At 46.6% G+C, this 17,713-nt stretch overlaps 2 protein-coding genes across 6 annotated transcripts in view; both read right to left on the reverse strand.

The window, feature by feature from the left end:
• LOC121302005 (voltage-dependent L-type calcium channel subunit beta-1-like) overlaps window positions 1–11,219 on the reverse strand; it is a 20,754-nt gene extending 9,535 nt beyond the window's left edge. Inside the window, exons 1-9 of one of the 5 annotated variants that reach the window (XM_041231781.1) lie at window positions 10,980–11,219; window positions 9,649–9,785; window positions 9,365–9,441; window positions 8,268–8,425; window positions 5,433–5,513; window positions 4,759–4,817; window positions 4,518–4,627; window positions 610–761; window positions 197–292 (exon numbers count right to left, since the gene is read on the reverse strand). In XM_041231781.1, the coding sequence (XP_041087715.1) occupies window positions 197–292; window positions 610–761; window positions 4,518–4,627; window positions 4,759–4,817; window positions 5,433–5,513; window positions 8,268–8,425; window positions 9,365–9,441; window positions 9,649–9,785; window positions 10,980–11,180 (1,071 nt within the window). In that variant the 5' untranslated portion in view covers window positions 11,181–11,219. The other 4 variants (XM_041231782.1, XM_041231783.1, XM_041231779.1 and 1 more) reach the window with 4 other exon arrangements.
• Window positions 11,220–12,978: 1,759 nt separating this feature from the next.
• The window catches only part of LOC121301747 (contactin-2-like), a 7,551-nt gene continuing 2,816 nt past the window's right edge, over window positions 12,979–17,713 (reverse strand). The window contains exons 2-5 of the mRNA XM_041231344.1: window positions 17,213–17,399; window positions 16,678–16,790; window positions 13,683–13,851; window positions 12,979–13,292 (exon numbers count right to left, since the gene is read on the reverse strand). Of these exons, the coding sequence (XP_041087278.1) occupies window positions 13,186–13,292; window positions 13,683–13,851; window positions 16,678–16,790; window positions 17,213–17,399 (576 nt within the window). The 3' untranslated portion in view covers window positions 12,979–13,185. The remainder of the gene's footprint in view (window positions 13,293–13,682; window positions 13,852–16,677; window positions 16,791–17,212; window positions 17,400–17,713) is intronic.

The following is a 17,713-nucleotide window of genomic DNA, read 5'->3' on the forward strand; positions in this document are numbered from 1 at the left end:
TTGTAACAGAGAGAGGGGCTTTATAGCAGAGAGTGAGAGAGAGGGGCTTTATAAGAGAGAGAGAGGGGCTTTATAACAGAGAGTGAGAGAGGGGCTTTGTAACAGATTGAGAGAGAGGGGCTTTATAACAGAGAAGGATGAGAGAAGAGTTTGCATGCGTGTCTTTGAGTGTGTGTGTTCCCGTGCCTGTACTCACAGGGGGGCACTGTGCCAATTTGTCTGCCGCCACCATCTGCACATTGAGGTGTTTGGCCTGAGACTTCCCCCGGGACTTGATCAGCCTCTGCAGCACCTAAGAGACACACAGGGGGAAAGATACAGAGAGAGAGAGAGAGAGAGAGAGAGAGAGAGAGAGAGAGAGAGAGAGAGAGAGAGAGAGAGAGAGAGAGGAGGGGGCAAACTGTCAACTTCACCCTCTCATTACACAGTGTGAAACCAACACATCACTAACATATCAGCAACACATCAGCAACACACCAGCTGTACATCAGTAATACAAACTGCATCACTAATAAACTGTAATCAGCAGTCCGTAGGGTTACTGTTAGGTGCTGTTCATCTGCTTGCACTAACCTACCCTCCAGGGCAGTGTTTGGGGCTCAGTGTTACCTTGGGAGAGGCGATCTTGATGTACACCACGATGGGTGCCAGGGAGGTCTTGGCGAGCTGGGAGGGGTGGTTGATGGTGTCGGCATCGAGAGCCACGAGCTGCAGGGTCCGGGCCAGCTCAAAGATCCGCTCGATCTCACTCTGCACCTCCGCTATAACAGCAATAATATAGACAGACCTGTTACACAACACACACATACATGCATGCACACACACATACACGCACACACACACACACGCACAGACACACTCAAACACACACACACGCACGCACGCACACACACACGCACAGACACACTCACGACGCACACACACGCACGCACACACACACTCAAAGATAACACACACGCACGCACACACACACACACACAGACACAGACACACTCAAAGACTAACAACACACGCACGCACGCACACACACACACACACGCACAGACACACTCAAAGATAACACACACGCACGCACACACACACACAAAGATAACACACACGCACGCACGCACACACACACGCACAGACACACTCAAAGATAACACACACGCACGCACACACACACACACGCACAGACACACTCAAAGATAACACACACGCACGCACGCACACACACACACACAGACACACTCAAAGATAACACACACGCACGCACGCACACACACGCAACACACACACGCACGACACACTCAAAGATAACACACACGCACGCACGCACACACAACACACACCGCACAGACACACTCAAAGATAAACACACGAGTGGTCTGTGTGTGTGTGAGTGTCTACACTCACAAGTCACACACACGTGTGGTGTGCAAAGTGTCTGTGTGAGTTTCTATTGTGTGTGCAAAGACAGACCACACGTCACACACACACGCACACACACACACGCAAAGATAACACACAAAGCACGCACGCACACACACACGCACAGACACACTCAAAGATCACACGCACGCACGCACGCACACACACACACACAGACACACTCAAAGATAACACACATACACGCGCACACACACACACACAGCACAGACACACACTCACACACAGACAGACACGCACAGACACACACACGCACGCACGCACACAGACAGACAGGTTTTATTTGATATACCACAGTTAAGCTACTCATGCGATTAATCGATCAATATTTTCAAACAACAGTGCCACCGAGCGAGCCGGATTTGATAAACTGTCTTTGCTCCAGTACAGCCTGAGTGCAGATTAGAAATCATTCTGCAGTGCAACACCAGCATGCCTGTAAAGAACATGCTGTAAAACGCCTCACTCCAGCCAGTGCTCGCAATGAAACTGCACTGCTACAGCGCTGACGCTGCAACCATCATTCACCACTCTCATTTCTTTTTTTTTCCAGACTCACTTTTTAAAGTGAGTTTCTGGTATTGCTCCTTAACGAGTGTGACTCTGTGACTCTAGGCTGTGTCACTGCTGACCGTGACTCGGGGTTCCTACGAGGTAGGGAGGGCTTAGGTCGGCAGGGGAATCCACGGTACACTGCGCACCAGAGCCCCCTGTAGCTGATAGGGCGCCTGTGGTTCTGCAGTGGAGCCATTCAGATCTGTGTTGTCCTCCGGCACTATAGGTCTGGTGGCTTCGCTGTTGATCCGCAGTGTGTAAAATGAGGGATTGGCAGGAGCACGTTTCAGAGGACTCGTGTTCCAGCCTCTGTTTCCCTGAGTCGCCGGGGGGGTTGCAGCGGTGAACCGGGATACAAATAATAATACCTGGGCATTCCAAACTGGGGAGAAAACCAGGATAAAAAAACCACTTGCGACGACTAAAAAAAACCTTGCTGTTTATTGAATTACGCGTTTAGTTAAAAGAAAGTGAAAGCATGGACAGGATTTTAATACATTTGAGTTGGGAATGATTAGGGGAGGAGAGATGGGACAGCAGATAATGGAGAGTGGGAGCGATGGAGAGAGACAAGAGGGGAGTATTGGTCTGTTTCCCAAGGATTTAAAAGTCATTCCATTCCCTAACTCTCAATCATGATTTCATTTCGGCACTGAGATGAAACTAGAAGAGACTGAGTCAAGCAGACCAGCGTTTGGGCTCTAGTGCCTTCATCAGGGTTATTGAAACTAAACTGAATCAAGCAGACCAGCGTTTGGGCTCTAGTGCCTTCATCAGGGTTATTGAAACTAGAAGAGAATCAAGCAGACCAGCGTTTGGGCTCTAGTGCCTTCATCAGGGTTATTGAAACTAAACTGAGTCAAGCAAACCAGCGATTGGGCTCTAGTGCCTTCATTAGTGTTATTGAAACTAGAAGAAACTGTCAGTAGTTTCCATGTTCCAGCCTAAGGGTATTACAGGACAACATTTTTTTTCTAACTTTCTTTTCACAAGGACAGACGTAGTGACATGCTTGAAGGGAAGCAGGAAGGCACAGTGCAAGGTGTGGAAGACTAGTTTATATTAAGGGTGGATACGTACCCAGTACATCCGAGTCAGAAAGGAAGGGAGAGCAGAACAGGGAGAAGGAGAAGACGGAGAGGGGGGATGAAAAATTAAAGAAAAAAACGAGATCAGACTCATAGTCTGTGCAAATAGAAATGCAGAACCAGATCGAACCCGGATCTGATACAGCCTTCATTGTTGTGCTGTGTGGAAACTAAAGAATATCATGTGTGCTGTATAATCAGCTAACCACTGACTGCTGGACTATACAGCTAACCCTGCTCACTGTGACTGCTGGACTATACAGCTAACCCTGCTCACTGTGACTGCTGACTATACAGCTAACCCTGCTCACTGCGACTGGACTATACAGCTAACCCTGCTCACTGTGACTGCTGGACTATACAGCTAACCCTGCTCACTGTGACTGGACTATACAGCTAACCCTGCTCACTGTGACTGGACTATACAGCTAACCCTGCTCACTGTGACTGGACTATACAGCTAACCCTGCTCACTGTGACTGGACTATACAGCTAACCCTGCTCACTGTGACTGGACTATACAGCTAACCCTGCTCACTGTGACTGGACTATACAGCTAACCCTGCTCACTGTGACTGGACTATACAGCTAACCCTGCTCACTGTGACTGCTGGACTATACAGCTAACCCTGCTCACTGTGACTGGACTATACAGCTAACCCTGCTCACTGTGACTGCTGGACTATGCAGCTAACCCCTTACCCAGGCTGGAGCGCGTGCTGGACCTCTCGATGATGGTGTGTTTAGGGGATCAGTGTGCATGTTCAGGGTCAGTATTTGGGGGTCCCCTCTTACCCAGGCTGGAGCGCGTGCTGGACCTCTCGATGACGGTGTGTTTAGGGGATCAGTGTGCATGTTCAGGGTCAGTATTTGGGGGTCCCCTCTTACCCAGACTGGAGCGCGTGCTGGACCTCTCGATGACGGTGTGTTTAAGGGATCAGTGTGCATGTTCAGGGTCAGTATTTGGGGGTCCCCTCTTACCCAGGCTGGAGCGCGTGCTGGACCTCTCGATGATGGTGTGTTTAGGGGATCAGTATGCATGTTCAGGGTCAGTATTTGGGGGTCCCCTCTTACCCAGGCTGGAGAGCGTGCTGGACCTCTCGATGATGGTGTGTTTAGGGGATCAGTGTGCATGTTCAGGGTCAGTATTTGGGGGTCCCCTCTTACCCAGGCTGGAGCGCGTGCTGGACCTCTCGATGATGGTTTGTTTAGGGGATCAGTGTGCATGTTCAGGGTCAGTATTTGGGGGTCCCCTCTTACCCAGGCTGGAGCGCGTGCTGGACCTCTCGATGATGGTGTGTTTAGGGGATCAGTATGCATGTTCAGGGTCAGTATTTGGGGGTCCCCTCTTACCCAGGCTGGAGCGCGTGCTGGACCTCTCGATGATGGTGTGTTTATGGGATCAGTATGCATGTTCAGGGTCAGTATTTGAGGGTCCTCTCTTACCCAGGCTGGAGCGCGTGCTGGACCTCTCAATGATGGTGTGTTTGTTCGGGTTGTTTAGCACCGAGCGCTTCGCCAAAGAGATGTCAGCTGTCACTCGAGTGATGGATATTCTGAAACAAACACAGAGACAGGCGTGGAGGGGGGGCTGTTAACGATTCGTAAAGGTCATTGTCATCGTTAATACTATTATTATGATTATGATTATTACTATAGTCTCTCTGTACCGCAGTGTTAATCTCACCTGCCGTCAAACCTGTGTTTCAGGAAGTCAAACAAAGCCTTCTGCATCATGTCTGTGACCTGCAGGAAGGGGACGAGAGGAAGGGCCGAGCTGGGTTTGTCATTGGTTTTCATTTTTATTGTATCCCTTGAGAGCAGGCCCTGCTGTTGCAGTTTATACCAGCAGTACCAATAGCACCGCTCTCTTCCCAGTACAGACTCACTCCCACTAGCCACACTCCCAGTACATCCTTATAAAAGTTTAGTAGGGTAACTGTGTAATGTTCTCCCCCATACTTTTCCCATGGGTATACTGGGCATTTATCATAGTTACCATGTTTATTAATATGCTTTACCAGACCTCTCTGTGCTTTACCATGCTTCTCTGTGCTTTACATTGCTTCCCTATGCTTTACCAGACCTCTCTGTGCTTTACATGCTTTACAATGCTTCCCTATGCTTTACCAGATCGCTCGGTTCTTTACAATGCTTCCCTGTGCTTTACCAGACCTCCCTGTGCTTTACAATGCTTCCCTATGCTTTACCAGACCTCTCTGTTCTTTACAATGCTTGTCTGTGCTTTACCATACCTCAGTGTGCTTTACCATGCTTTCACTGTGCTTTATCACACTTTGCTGTGCTTTTACTGTGGGAAGCGTTTCAAAGGGCCGCTCCCTCCCTGACCCACCCTGTTACCTCATAACCCTTTAGGGAAGGACCCACTAGAATGATGGGTCTCATGGAAGGCACCACATCATAGGGAGGAACTTGGTCCATCTACACAGACAGAGAGAGGGAGAGAGAGAGAGAGAAAGGAAGGAGAAAGGGGAGTGTGAGGAAAGAAAGTGCAGTTTAAACATTGAGATGTTTTCCAAGTGTTAAAAGGTTCTGGATTTTTCTTCAATGTTTAACCACTGCCAAGGATATGCATGCATGTCAGATACACAGGCCAGCTGCAGTGTGGGGTCCTTTACTTAATACTGAGTACCCTCTCATCTCATACACATCAGCATCACATTACATCACATACACATCAGCATCACATCACATCATACACATCAGCATCATACACATACACAACAGCATCACATCATCTCATACACATCAGCATCACATGACATCTTATACACATCAGCATCACATCTCATACACATCAGCATCACATACACATCAGCATCACATCACATCACATACACATCAGCATCACATCACATCTCATACACATCAGCATCACATCACATACACATCAGCATCACATCACATCTCATACACATCAGCATCACATCACATCACATACACATCAGCATCACATCTCATACACATCAGCATCACATCACATCTCATACACATCAGCATCACATCACATCTCATACACATCAGCATCACATCACATCTCATACACATCAGCATCACATCACATCTCATACACATCAGCATCACATCACATACACATCAGCATCACATCATCTCATACACATCAGCATCACATCACATCTCATACACATCAGCATCACATCATCTCATACACATCAGCATCACATCATCTTATACACATCAGCATCACATACATCATACACATCAGCATCACATGACATCTCATACACATCAGCATCACATCAGCATCACATGACATCTTATACACATCAGCATCACATGACATCTTATACACATCAGCATCACATCACATCTCATACACATCAGCATCACATCATCATACACATCAGCATCACATCATCATACACATCAGCATCACATCACATCTCATACACATCAGCATCACATCACATCTTATACACATCAGCATCACATCACATCTCACATCAGCATCACATCACATCTCATACACATCAGCATCACATGACATCATACACATCAGCATCACATCACATCTTATACACATCAGCATCACATCACATCTCATACACATCAGCATCACATCTCATACACATCAGCATCACATCACATCTCATACACATCAGCATCACATCACATCTTATACACATCAGCATCACATCACATACACATCAGCATCACATCATCTCATACACATCAGCATCACATGACATCTTATACACATCAGCATCACATCACATCTCATACACATCAGCATCACATCATCATACACATCAGCATCACATCTCATACACATCAGCATCACATCACATCTCATACACATCAGCATCACATGACATCTCATACACATCAGCATCACATGACATCTCATACACATCAGCATCACATCACATCAGCATCATCACATCAGCATACACATCAGCATCACATGACATACACATCAGCATCACATCACATCTCATACACATCAGCATCACATCACATCTCATACACAACAGCATCACATCAGCATCACATCACATCTCATACACATCAGCATCACATCACATCTCATACACATCAGCATCACATGACATCTTATACACATCAGCATCACATGACATCTTATACACATCAGCATCACATCACATCACATCACATCACATACATCAGCATCACATCACATCTCATACACATCAGCATCACATGACATCTCATACACATCAGCATCACATCATCATACACATCAGCATCACATGACATCTCATACACATCAGCATCACATCTCATCTTATACACATCAGCATCACATCACATCTCATACACACCAGCATCACATCACAGTAAGGCTAACAGAGGGCTTCTCAAAATGCTTTTATTACTGTTCCCACTATATGACTTGAAATGTGTCGTGAATTAATCTTTCACTACGGGGCAGGGGTATCTGCCTCTGGGTTCTGAACTCCACGCTGCTGCTTGTTTCTGCCTCAGTGCGCGTTCCTCCCGGCTGCTCTGCTCTGTTCGCTGGTTCAGAGCACACTGATTCAGAAGAGGCTTTTGCTACAGAGTTGTCACTATCACTGCCCAGTCCCTACACAGAGGGATAGACAAAGAGCACTCACCGACTTCTGCTTCGGTTTTGCAGGACCGCCTTTCAGAAGAAACAAACAGAAAAACGAGAAAAGACAAGAGCACAGAGCGCGAGTGTTATTGACAGGTCGAGACGAGGTTCTTGACAGGGGCGAGCCACACTCTCCACTTTATCATTTTACATTGTTTTGTTGCTACTGATCTGTTGCAAGTTATTTATTTATTTATTTATTTATTTATTCATTTTAAATCTAATAAACTTGCATCAATGGCTTTAAACATTCCCAGGCTGTAAGCTATAAGACAGTCAGGCATCACAAACGTTTCGGACAATGCTGCTGAAGGCATATTTGGGAGAAACTCTTCTCTGCTCTCAGAATTTTAAACCATTACAAAAACCTGGATCTGTGGGCAGCCCACTAACACGAGAGCTCACTGCTGAGCCCAGCTCACCCCTGCCAAGGCACACAGGCAGCTCTAGCTGTTACTATAGCGATCAGAGACGGGGAGGGCGATGGGGGGGTGTTAGTGGTGATGGGAGGGGGGAGACAGACCAGACGAGGCACTCAGCAGCAGCAGTGATTCGTTACTGGTTCGTTACTGGTTTACCTTCTTAAAGAAGGGAATGCACTTGGCATTAGCTTGGGGGGAGGTGACACTGCTCACACTGCTTTTGGGTTGGCTGACCAGGGGCTCGGTGCCCGTCTCCTCAGCATCGAGATCAAGAGCATCTATAGCGAACGTGACATTAGACAACTCGATATGACCTGAGTAGAGGAGGAGAGAGGGGAGGAGAGAGTAGAGAGAGAGGAGAGGAGAGAGAAGGGAGAGGAGAGGAGGAGAAAGGGGAGAAGAGAGGAGAGTAGAGGAGAAGGGAGAGGAGAGGAGGAGAGGGGAGGAGAGAGAGGAGAGGAGAGAGAAGGGAGAGGAGAGGAGGAGAAAGGGGAGAGGAGAGAGAAGGAGAGAGAGAGGGGAGAGGAGAGAGGGGAGAGGAGAGAGGAGGGGGGAGAGGAGGAGAGAGGAGAGAGAGAGAGTGAGAGGAGAGGAGAGAGAGAAGAGGGAGGGGAGAGAGAAGGAAGAGTAGAGAGGGGAGGTGAGATGGGGGAGAGGAGGAGAGGGGGAGAGAGAAGGGAAAGGAGAGGGAGAGAGGGCAGAGGAGGAGAGGGGGAGAGAGGGGAAAGAGAAGGGAGAGAGGAGAGAGGGGAGGGAAGAGGGGGGAGAGGAGGACAGGGGAGGAGGGATAGGAGAGGGGAGGGAGAGAGGGGAGAGGGAGAGAGAGAGAGGAGGAGAGAGGGAGAGAGAGAGAGAGGGAGAGAGGAGAGGGGGAGAGGGGGAGAGAGAGAGGAGGTGAGAAGAAGAGAGAAGAGAGGGGGGAGGAGGTGAGAAGAAGAGAGGGAGAGAGGAGAGGAGATGAAGAGAGAGAGAGAGATGGGTAGAAAGGAATGAGGGAGAGGAATGAAGGAGAAAAGGAGAGTGGGAAGTGAAGAGCGACAGAGAGAGTAAGAGAGAGAAAAATAAAACAGAAGAGGAGAAGATGAGGGAGTGTGAAGCTGGAACAGGAGAAACAAAGCGAGTTATCAAAGTGAGGGGAGAGAGAGAATAATTTCAGTGTTTTTACTGCGGGACACTTCTAAAACGGAGCTGCTGTATATTTTCTATGGGGTACGTCGTAGTTCATCATCGCTATGGAAACGAGCCGCTCTTACCCGTGGTGGGGGGCGTGGGTCTGCGTGTTCCCGTGGCAACGTCACCCAGGCTGGAGCTTGAGTTTCCCCCGGACTTGCTGTGGGAGGAGAGAGGAGAGGGAGAGCAATGAGGAACAAGAGAAAGAATAAGGAACAGGTTGTTTGGTTGCTGCCTGCAATCCATCCTGGTGTGACAGCGATAATAAACCCGGCAGAACTACAAGAATCGCTGTGAAAACCCAAAGCAGGCACAGTCCTCTTCAGTGCTGCTCCTTGCCCTGTACTGTGCTGTATTGCACTGGTACCTGGCGCTGATCCGGTTCTGCCTCAGCCTCTGCTCCTGCAGCAGTCTCGTGTTCTCCAGTTTGACGGGACTCGGGATGAAGCCGACCTCACAGCCCTCCTTCACCAGCCGGCCGATCCACCAGTCATTGCTGTACTTCTGTGAGCGGGACAGACCGGGGGACAACTTAAACACCCCGATCTCTCCCGAAATCCCCAGATCTCTCCTGATCTCCCCCTGATCTCTCCCGAAATCCCCAGATCTCTCCCGATCTCCCCCTGATCTCTCCCGAAATCCCCAGATCTCTCCCGATCTCCCCCGATCTCTCCCAATATCCCCAGATCTCTCCTGATCTCCCCCTGATCTCTCCCGAAATCCCCAGATCTCTCCCGATCTCCCCCTGATCTCTCCCGAAATCCCCAGATCTCTCCTGATCTCCCCCCGATCTCTCCCGATATCCCCAGATCTCTCCTGATCTCCCCCTGATCTCTCCCGAAATCCCCAGATCTCTCCTGATCTCCCCCCGATCTCTCCCGATATCCCCAGATCTCTCCTGATCTCCCCCTGATCTCTCCCGATATCCCCAGATCTCTCCCGATCTCCCCCCGATCTCTCTCGATATCCCCAGATCTCTCCCGATCTCCCCCCGATCTCTCCCGATATCCCCAGATCTCTCCCGATCTCCCCCCGATCTCTCCCAATATCCCCAGATCTCTCCTGATCTCCCCCCGATCTCTCCCAATATCCCCAGATCTCTCCTGATCTCCCCCCGATCTCTCCCAATATCCCCAGATCTCTCCTGATCTCCCCCTGATCTCTCCCGATATCCCCAGATCTCTCCCGATCTCCCCCGATCTCTCTCGATATCCCCAGATCTCTCCCGATCTCCCTCGATCTCTCCCGATATCCCCAGATCTCTCCCGATCTCCCTCGATCTCTCTCGATATCCCCAGATCTCTCCCGATCTCCCCCGATCTCTCCCAATATCCCCAGATCTCTCCCGATCTCCCCCCGATCTCTCCCGATATCCCCAGATCTCTCCCGATCTCCCCCGATCTCTCTCGATATCCCCAGATCTCTCCCGATCTCCCTCGATCTCTCTCGATATCCCCAGATCTCAGTGCTTCATCCCCAGTACTTGTGTCTGTCAGCTTCCTGGTCTGGGGCTGTCACCCGCTCAGCCACTCTGTCACAGGGGGGTTTACAAGGTTGTATGTTCCTCATTTCATACTGTTGCCTGTTTCCCTGCCTCCTCTCTGTCTGTCTCTTTCTGTCTCCCTGCCTCCCTGTCTCTCTTTCCCTGTCTGTCTCCCTGCCTCCCTGTCTCTCTGACTCCCTGCCTGCCCGTTGCACCTCTTTAATATGGAGGAAGTCCTTAGCGTCGAAGGAGATGCCCATGCCCTGCACTGGCACGTCGTCGCCGGGCGCGGAGTTGTACCCCACGTTGGTGCACACCGCGAATGCCACAGGCTTTGTTTTGGCCTTTTCCAGCTGTGCCATAGCCTGCCGCTCCGCCTCGCGCCTCAGAGCCTCGCGGTCCTCCTCCAGAGACATGTCCGAGTCAGAGGGGCGACTGGTGTAGGACTCCGCCGAGCCCTGAGAGACAGGGAATGAGGGGGGAGAGAGAGAGAGAGGGGAACTGGAACAAGACTTGGGTCTCTCCCCACTCTTGCCCCCTAGCAATTACCCCACTACAACAGGACACTGACTTACTGCACCACAGTCTGTCTGAGAGAGGGTGTGTGTGTGTATGTGTGTGTGCATGTCAGTGTCAGTGTGAAGAGTGTGTATGCGTGGAGGGAGTGGGAGAGAGAGGCGGAGTGGGACTGGTGTGTATGTATCCCTCTCTTTCTCTTTATCCCTCTTCCTCCTCCTCTTTCTCACCAGCTCTCCCTTTCTCCATGTACCATTAGATTCTGACAACCTCAATCACAAGAGCTGAAGAAAGGGCTCCTTAGCAAGTTTCCTCAGCACTAGATGAGCGGCTCTCTATCCTTATAAAAAAAGTTCCCATAGTAAAAGCACAGCAAAGTAATAAACAGCAGTGACAAGCATTGTAAAGCACAGAGAGGTCTGGTAAACCATAGGGAAGCATTGTAAAGCACAGAGAGGTCTGGTAAAGCATAGGGAAGCATTGTAAAGCACAGAGAGGTCTGGTAAAGCATATGGAAGCATTGTAGAGCACAGAGAGGTTTGGTAAAGCATATGGAAGCATTGTAACGCACAGAGAGGTCTTGTTTAAATGCATAGGGAAGCATTGTAAAGCACAGTTAAAGCACTGGTAATTAAAGCATAGGGAAGCATTGTAAAGCACAGAGAGGTATGGTAAAGCATATGGAAGCATTTTGTAAAGCACAGGATGAGGTCTGGTAAAGCATAGGGAAGCATTGTAAAGCAAGGATGGGTCTGGTAAAGCATAGGGAAGTATTGTAAAGCACAGAGAGGTCTGGTAAAGCATAGGCAAGCATTGTAAAGCACAGAGAGATCAGGCAAAGCACCGGGAAGCACTGTAAAGCGCAGAGAGGTGTGGTAAAAGCACAGGGAAGCATTGTAAAGCACAGAGAGGTCTGGTAAAAGCATATAAAACAAAAGGGTAATAAGGGAAGGTGCGATTAACAATGTGAGTGACGCAGGTGCAGAGCTTCCTCCTGATACACACCCCCACACTCTGACGCTCTCGATCAGCGCTGAGACCAACACAGGACTTGTAGACTTCAAAATTCAAACAAACATTCAAAAATCCTTTAACTCTGAATTAGCTGGAAAACAAAAATGGAACCACAAAAATAAACCCATTATCCTAACAAAACACCCACTGCAGACAATGCATCTTAAAGGTCAGATGGTGGAGACCCAAGTCTTAAAGACAGCACCTGCTGAGGGTTCATTCAATATACAATTATATTTACAGGTTTTAAAAAAAAGGAAACAGATTTTAAGCTTTTAGCCAATGAGCTGTGAGGTCATGGGAATTCAGGATCATGGGAATTCAGGATCATTTACACAAGGCAAAGGTCGGGTCTCATTAGACGAATTTTACCAACGCATCGGCTGCATTCATGAAGCACACTGGCAGTCCCAAAGAACTGCTTTTATGCACTGTATCTTACAAGGCAGAGCAATCTTAAAGGTTGCCAAGATGTGCTTTTAGAATATAGCCCGTTGCATGTCATGGGAAAAACCTTTACATGCATCTCGATAGTGTTACAAACTGTTGGGTAGGCCCCTGGTTTGCAGACTGTGCTACGCTCTTTTTTACATGACGCTGTGAGCATACTCACAGCTATGCCTTGTTGCTCTATGAGAAGGTATAGTTACTTTCTAAAAACTATTCAAGTTAATAATCCATAATGCAGATTTCTATCAAAATGATTGTTTAAATCACATTTGTCAGTCCTTCTGAAGACCCTGATAAGTCATTAGGTGCCTCAAAAACAGCCTTCAGAGTACTATGAAATCTTCTAAAAGAAAGGAAAAAAAAAACAACAACAAAAATATTCATCCTGTTATGAAAAGTCAGAAAAGTGTGTCCGACCAAGGAGTTTCATTCAGGCTGGAGTCAGTGCTCCAATAATCCAATGAGAGCGAGCATTACTAGGGTGGTGATGAAGACGGTGTGCAGAGGGGTTTGTTCTGTTGCTGAGTTCTGAACCATCATGCCGGTGCCTGCAGCAAAGAAAAGATCCTGTGTTAAATTAGCAGGCAGCACTTGACATGCAGTGTGACTGAAACTGCACAGTGAGCAGCTACACTATGAGTCTGAAACACCACAACACCTACAAACTTTGATCTGCTAGTTATACCCGGAGTTGTACTATAACTAGACAACCACTTTACAATTACAATGCAAAAGCACAGCGAAATGAAGTGTAGTAAAGCCAAGCACCGCTGGAAAAATATGATACAAAACCATGGTCGGGCTTGGTAAATGCATTGGAAATGGTCAACTTTGACAAAGTTTGATAAAGGTTCTGTTACTCCTGAGATCTCAGAGATGTTTTTGGGATCACCTCCCCTTTCCCTCATACCTGCCCTCTCCCTCTCTTTCCCCCTCACCTGAGTCCCGTGAGACAATGACCTCTTTTGGGGCTCCGTCACCCCCTTCCCCCCAGGCTCGGATCTCCAGCACAGCATAGCCGTTGTCTCGGGGTAGGGGCAGCTGGATGGAGGTCTTCCCCTTACCCAGGACCTTCAGCACTGCCTGACCCTCCTGCTTGTACAGGATCTGGAGCAAGAGAGCGGCACACATGCATTACAGTGCAGTGCAACACTCTGGTGAGATTAAACAGTTAGTGTGAGACAGAAAAAAAAATGGTTTCTTAAATGTAAAATCCAATATAGTACATTTCCGAGATACTTACAGCATGTAGTGTATTCCCAAATATGAATGAAAATGCTACTTTAACAGTACAGCCCACACTTTTGTAAGCTACATCATGCAGTAATGCAATTAATGCAAGTTGTATATTCTGGCTGGAGGTTATTCCTGTAATACAGGTGTCCACTCAATTGATCTGAATCGAACAGCTGTGTGACCAGGAGCAATGGGTGATTTGCTTATTTTTTTAAGGCAAAGAATGCGTTTCAGAAGTGGAGAAAGGTGCATTTGAATTTACATTGAACTGTATGTTTATTGAAATACACTAAATTGTTGGACATCATGAATCACTATATTGGCCTTTTTTATGAGATCTATGAAATCTTATCTCCAAATTTGTATACCTGAATCACACCCACAGCACAGACACTGTTTGTCACAATAAAAACTTTCAGAATTGTACTTTTTACAACAAAGAACACAGTAAAACATCGATTTTGAGATAAGATCGGAACTTGTCAGTTTTAGGAGTAGCATGTATTACGCTTGTAAGGCAGTATGATTGAGACCTTGAAAAAGGTCCCTGGGCAAGCCAAGCACACATAGCATTCTGCAACAGCTTGACTAGTGTAATGTGTATTGAATTGGGGAAGATATACAGCATCTCATGTACCACATGCTTCACAATAGAGCCCATGAATTTCTATCAATCCCTAGAGGGGTTATTGTTTCATTGTAAAAACACTGTATCAAATGGGAAGCTGTTAAGTAGGGATACACAACGAGAAAAGCCCCCGTCACACCTGAAACGATAACCATAAATCGTTATGGAGCAGTCACACCAGAACGAAAAAGGGCTGCGATATATTGTACAGTAAATGCCAATCAACTTTTTAGTACACACCCACTTTTATTTCCCGCAAGATGAGGGACAGTGAGGAAGAGCATTAAGAAATACCCCTGTCGTATTATAGCAAGAGAAGACGAGTGTGGGTACACAGAGTACCAGAGTGGGGAGGAGTTAGGGGAATTCCACACGCTCGTTGGTATAGTTTATGAGCAGATACTGAATATGACTATTCTAAGAAGTATTAGCGATTCTCTATTTATGAAACATGGCAAGCATAACATTTCATTAAGGTGACAAACTGTCAAAAGATAAATGGCTGACTAATCTGCAGACTATAATCTGGTGGGTAAAGAATAATTGAAGACTAATCTGCAGATTATAATCTGGTAGGTAAAGAATAATTGAAGACTAATCTGCAGATTATAATCTGGTGGGTTCTGTAAGAGTTTTCAATACCATGCTTTGCTACCTTCCAAAGAGAACTTGTTAGCATATTTTAAACTTCTTTGTTGATTTTTTGCAACAATTATTAGGGTGTTTACCCTCAATAAAATGTAAATGTTTTCTAAAACCAAGTGCTTCCATTTCCATATACTAATTCAAAAGGTTTTCAGGCAAAGATGGAGGAAAAAATAATTCTAAGCATTCTGATGACACTATTTGACACAATACTGGCACTGAGTACCGGCAGAATTCAACCCTGTGTTAATGTGTGATTGCATTACTTTTAGCAAATAATATGAAACGCTAAACTGAAAAAAAAATGCAAGCCCTTTTCTAAGTGTTATATTTGAAACTAGAATGAACTAATTATTGAAATGATACTTGCATAATAAAAAGGCATTCGCTTTTCTGTGGAATTGTTCTGACTGTGGTTTCGTTGACGAGTCAACAGTTTTCTGTGGATTTGTACCACTAATCGTTAATTAATAATATATCTGCCCTGCACGCCCCTTCTCTTCAAAGCCTCAAAGGTACATTTAGTTCGAAGTTTTGCAGAATGAATCAAAACCAAAGGGGGAAGTCTCAGAAATGTTTGATACTTTGCTATTGCTTTTGTGCGCTTGACTGAGATTACTATCAGTTACAGTTACAGGAATCGATGTCATTCAGGGTTATAGTCCCCCTGATATCACAGTATAGAAGATTTTTAACCTTGAAAGCTTTGAACATGAGAATGTGGTGTCTGCTTTTATTATTATTATTATTATTATTTTATTATTATATTTAGTATTATTATTATTATTATTTTATTTGTGAATCACATTCTATGGTAACTTTATGGTAACCTCTCCAATTCTGACTGTAACGTATGGACTATGGAGCAGATCTGGTAATTAAACATAGTAATGAAGCTACAGGTAGTCTCAATACATTACAGTTTCACCTTTAGGCAGCGCGCTGCATTTTGTAAATATATGCATTGTATTGCAATGTATTGTCATTTCTCAGTGTCACACTCTGTCCTGCAGCATGGCACAGGCGTTATGCCTGACGACTGTGAGTCTGCGGTTGAACTGTAGAGTCATAAGACTGTGAGATCGGTAGGTCTATCTAGGTGCCTTCGACATTAGACCACGGAAATACGTAGACGCCTTGTTATCTGGAATGAGAAACAGACAGACAGCACACAATGTCTCTTAGTTTGATTACCATTATCAGATTCCGACTCTTGTAAATGGCCTATGAGTCTTCCTATCATAGACACCATCAGTGCAATTACCCTCTGAATGGTGATGATGAAACTTAAACTCAGCTTTATTCATCACAGCTTAGAAACAGATTTGTTTTCTTTTCTCTGGGTCAAAATTGGCCAAAGTTCTACTGTATTATTGATTTTGGAAGCTCTCTTGAAAATACTGAAAGCAGTGTTTTTCACACACCTTGTATCCCATCACGGCTGACTCATTCTTCAGTGCCTTGACAGGATCCCAGACCACCGTTACCCACGATCCATCAGACCTCCACGAAACATTGCCAGGCTCCTGGCTGGGAGCTGTGCACACACAGAGCAAGGTGGGAAATAAAACATTGCTGTGGAGTGTTTGTATTTACCTTGTTTTGTATAACTACGCACTTGATTCCATCCTCCACCCTAACATCAACCAAACCAAAATACAAACCAAGCCCCAACCCCAACTCCAGTTCCAACCATAATCTTAACCCTTACCCTAACCATCACCCTCACCCTCACCCTCACCCTGACACTAATTAATCCTATCCCTAACCCTAACCTCTCCTTCACCCTCATCCTCATTCTCACCCTCACCGTTACCATGACACTAACTAACCATAACCCTAACCTCACCTTCACCCTCACCCTAACCCTAGCAATAACCCTTATCCTAACCCAACCCTAATCCTAACACTAACCCTAGCACTACCCTAACCCTAACCCTCAACCTAAGGTTGTCTTACGTGGTTTCTTGGTGGCAGTGGTGGTGGTGGGACTGGGGGGCCCAGTCCCTGCACTGTTGTAGGCCAGCACCGCCACGTGGTACAAGGTGCTAGGCCTCAAGCCTGAGACTCGTGCTGAGGTCTCCAGCCCGGCCGTCCTCACTCGGTCTGCAGCTGCCTCATTATCATTCTTCCTCCAGTAACGGATCTATAATACCGCAGTAACCAAAAAGAAAAATAAATGCACCCTAGCTGCACTGATACATGTCTCACATATTTCAAGGATGTTAATGAGACTCTTATTGCATAGCAGTTTCACCCATTCCAGTTTTTAATACAGGTGTATAGGTAGCAACCTCAAGCCGTAGTAAAACCAGGAACAGATCAAACTGCTATGCAGTGGGAGTCTTATTCCCATCCCTGTATTTGAAACCAAGAATATGAGTTCACAGGATTTTGGTAGTATAAATATACTTTGGAGTGGTCTGGTGACACTTGCTATGTCTACCGTTCAAAATGTAA

Source organism: Polyodon spathula, chromosome 28, assembly GCF_017654505.1.
Source record: "Polyodon spathula isolate WHYD16114869_AA chromosome 28, ASM1765450v1, whole genome shotgun sequence".
NCBI classification, from domain to species: domain Eukaryota; kingdom Metazoa; phylum Chordata; class Actinopteri; order Acipenseriformes; family Polyodontidae; genus Polyodon; species Polyodon spathula.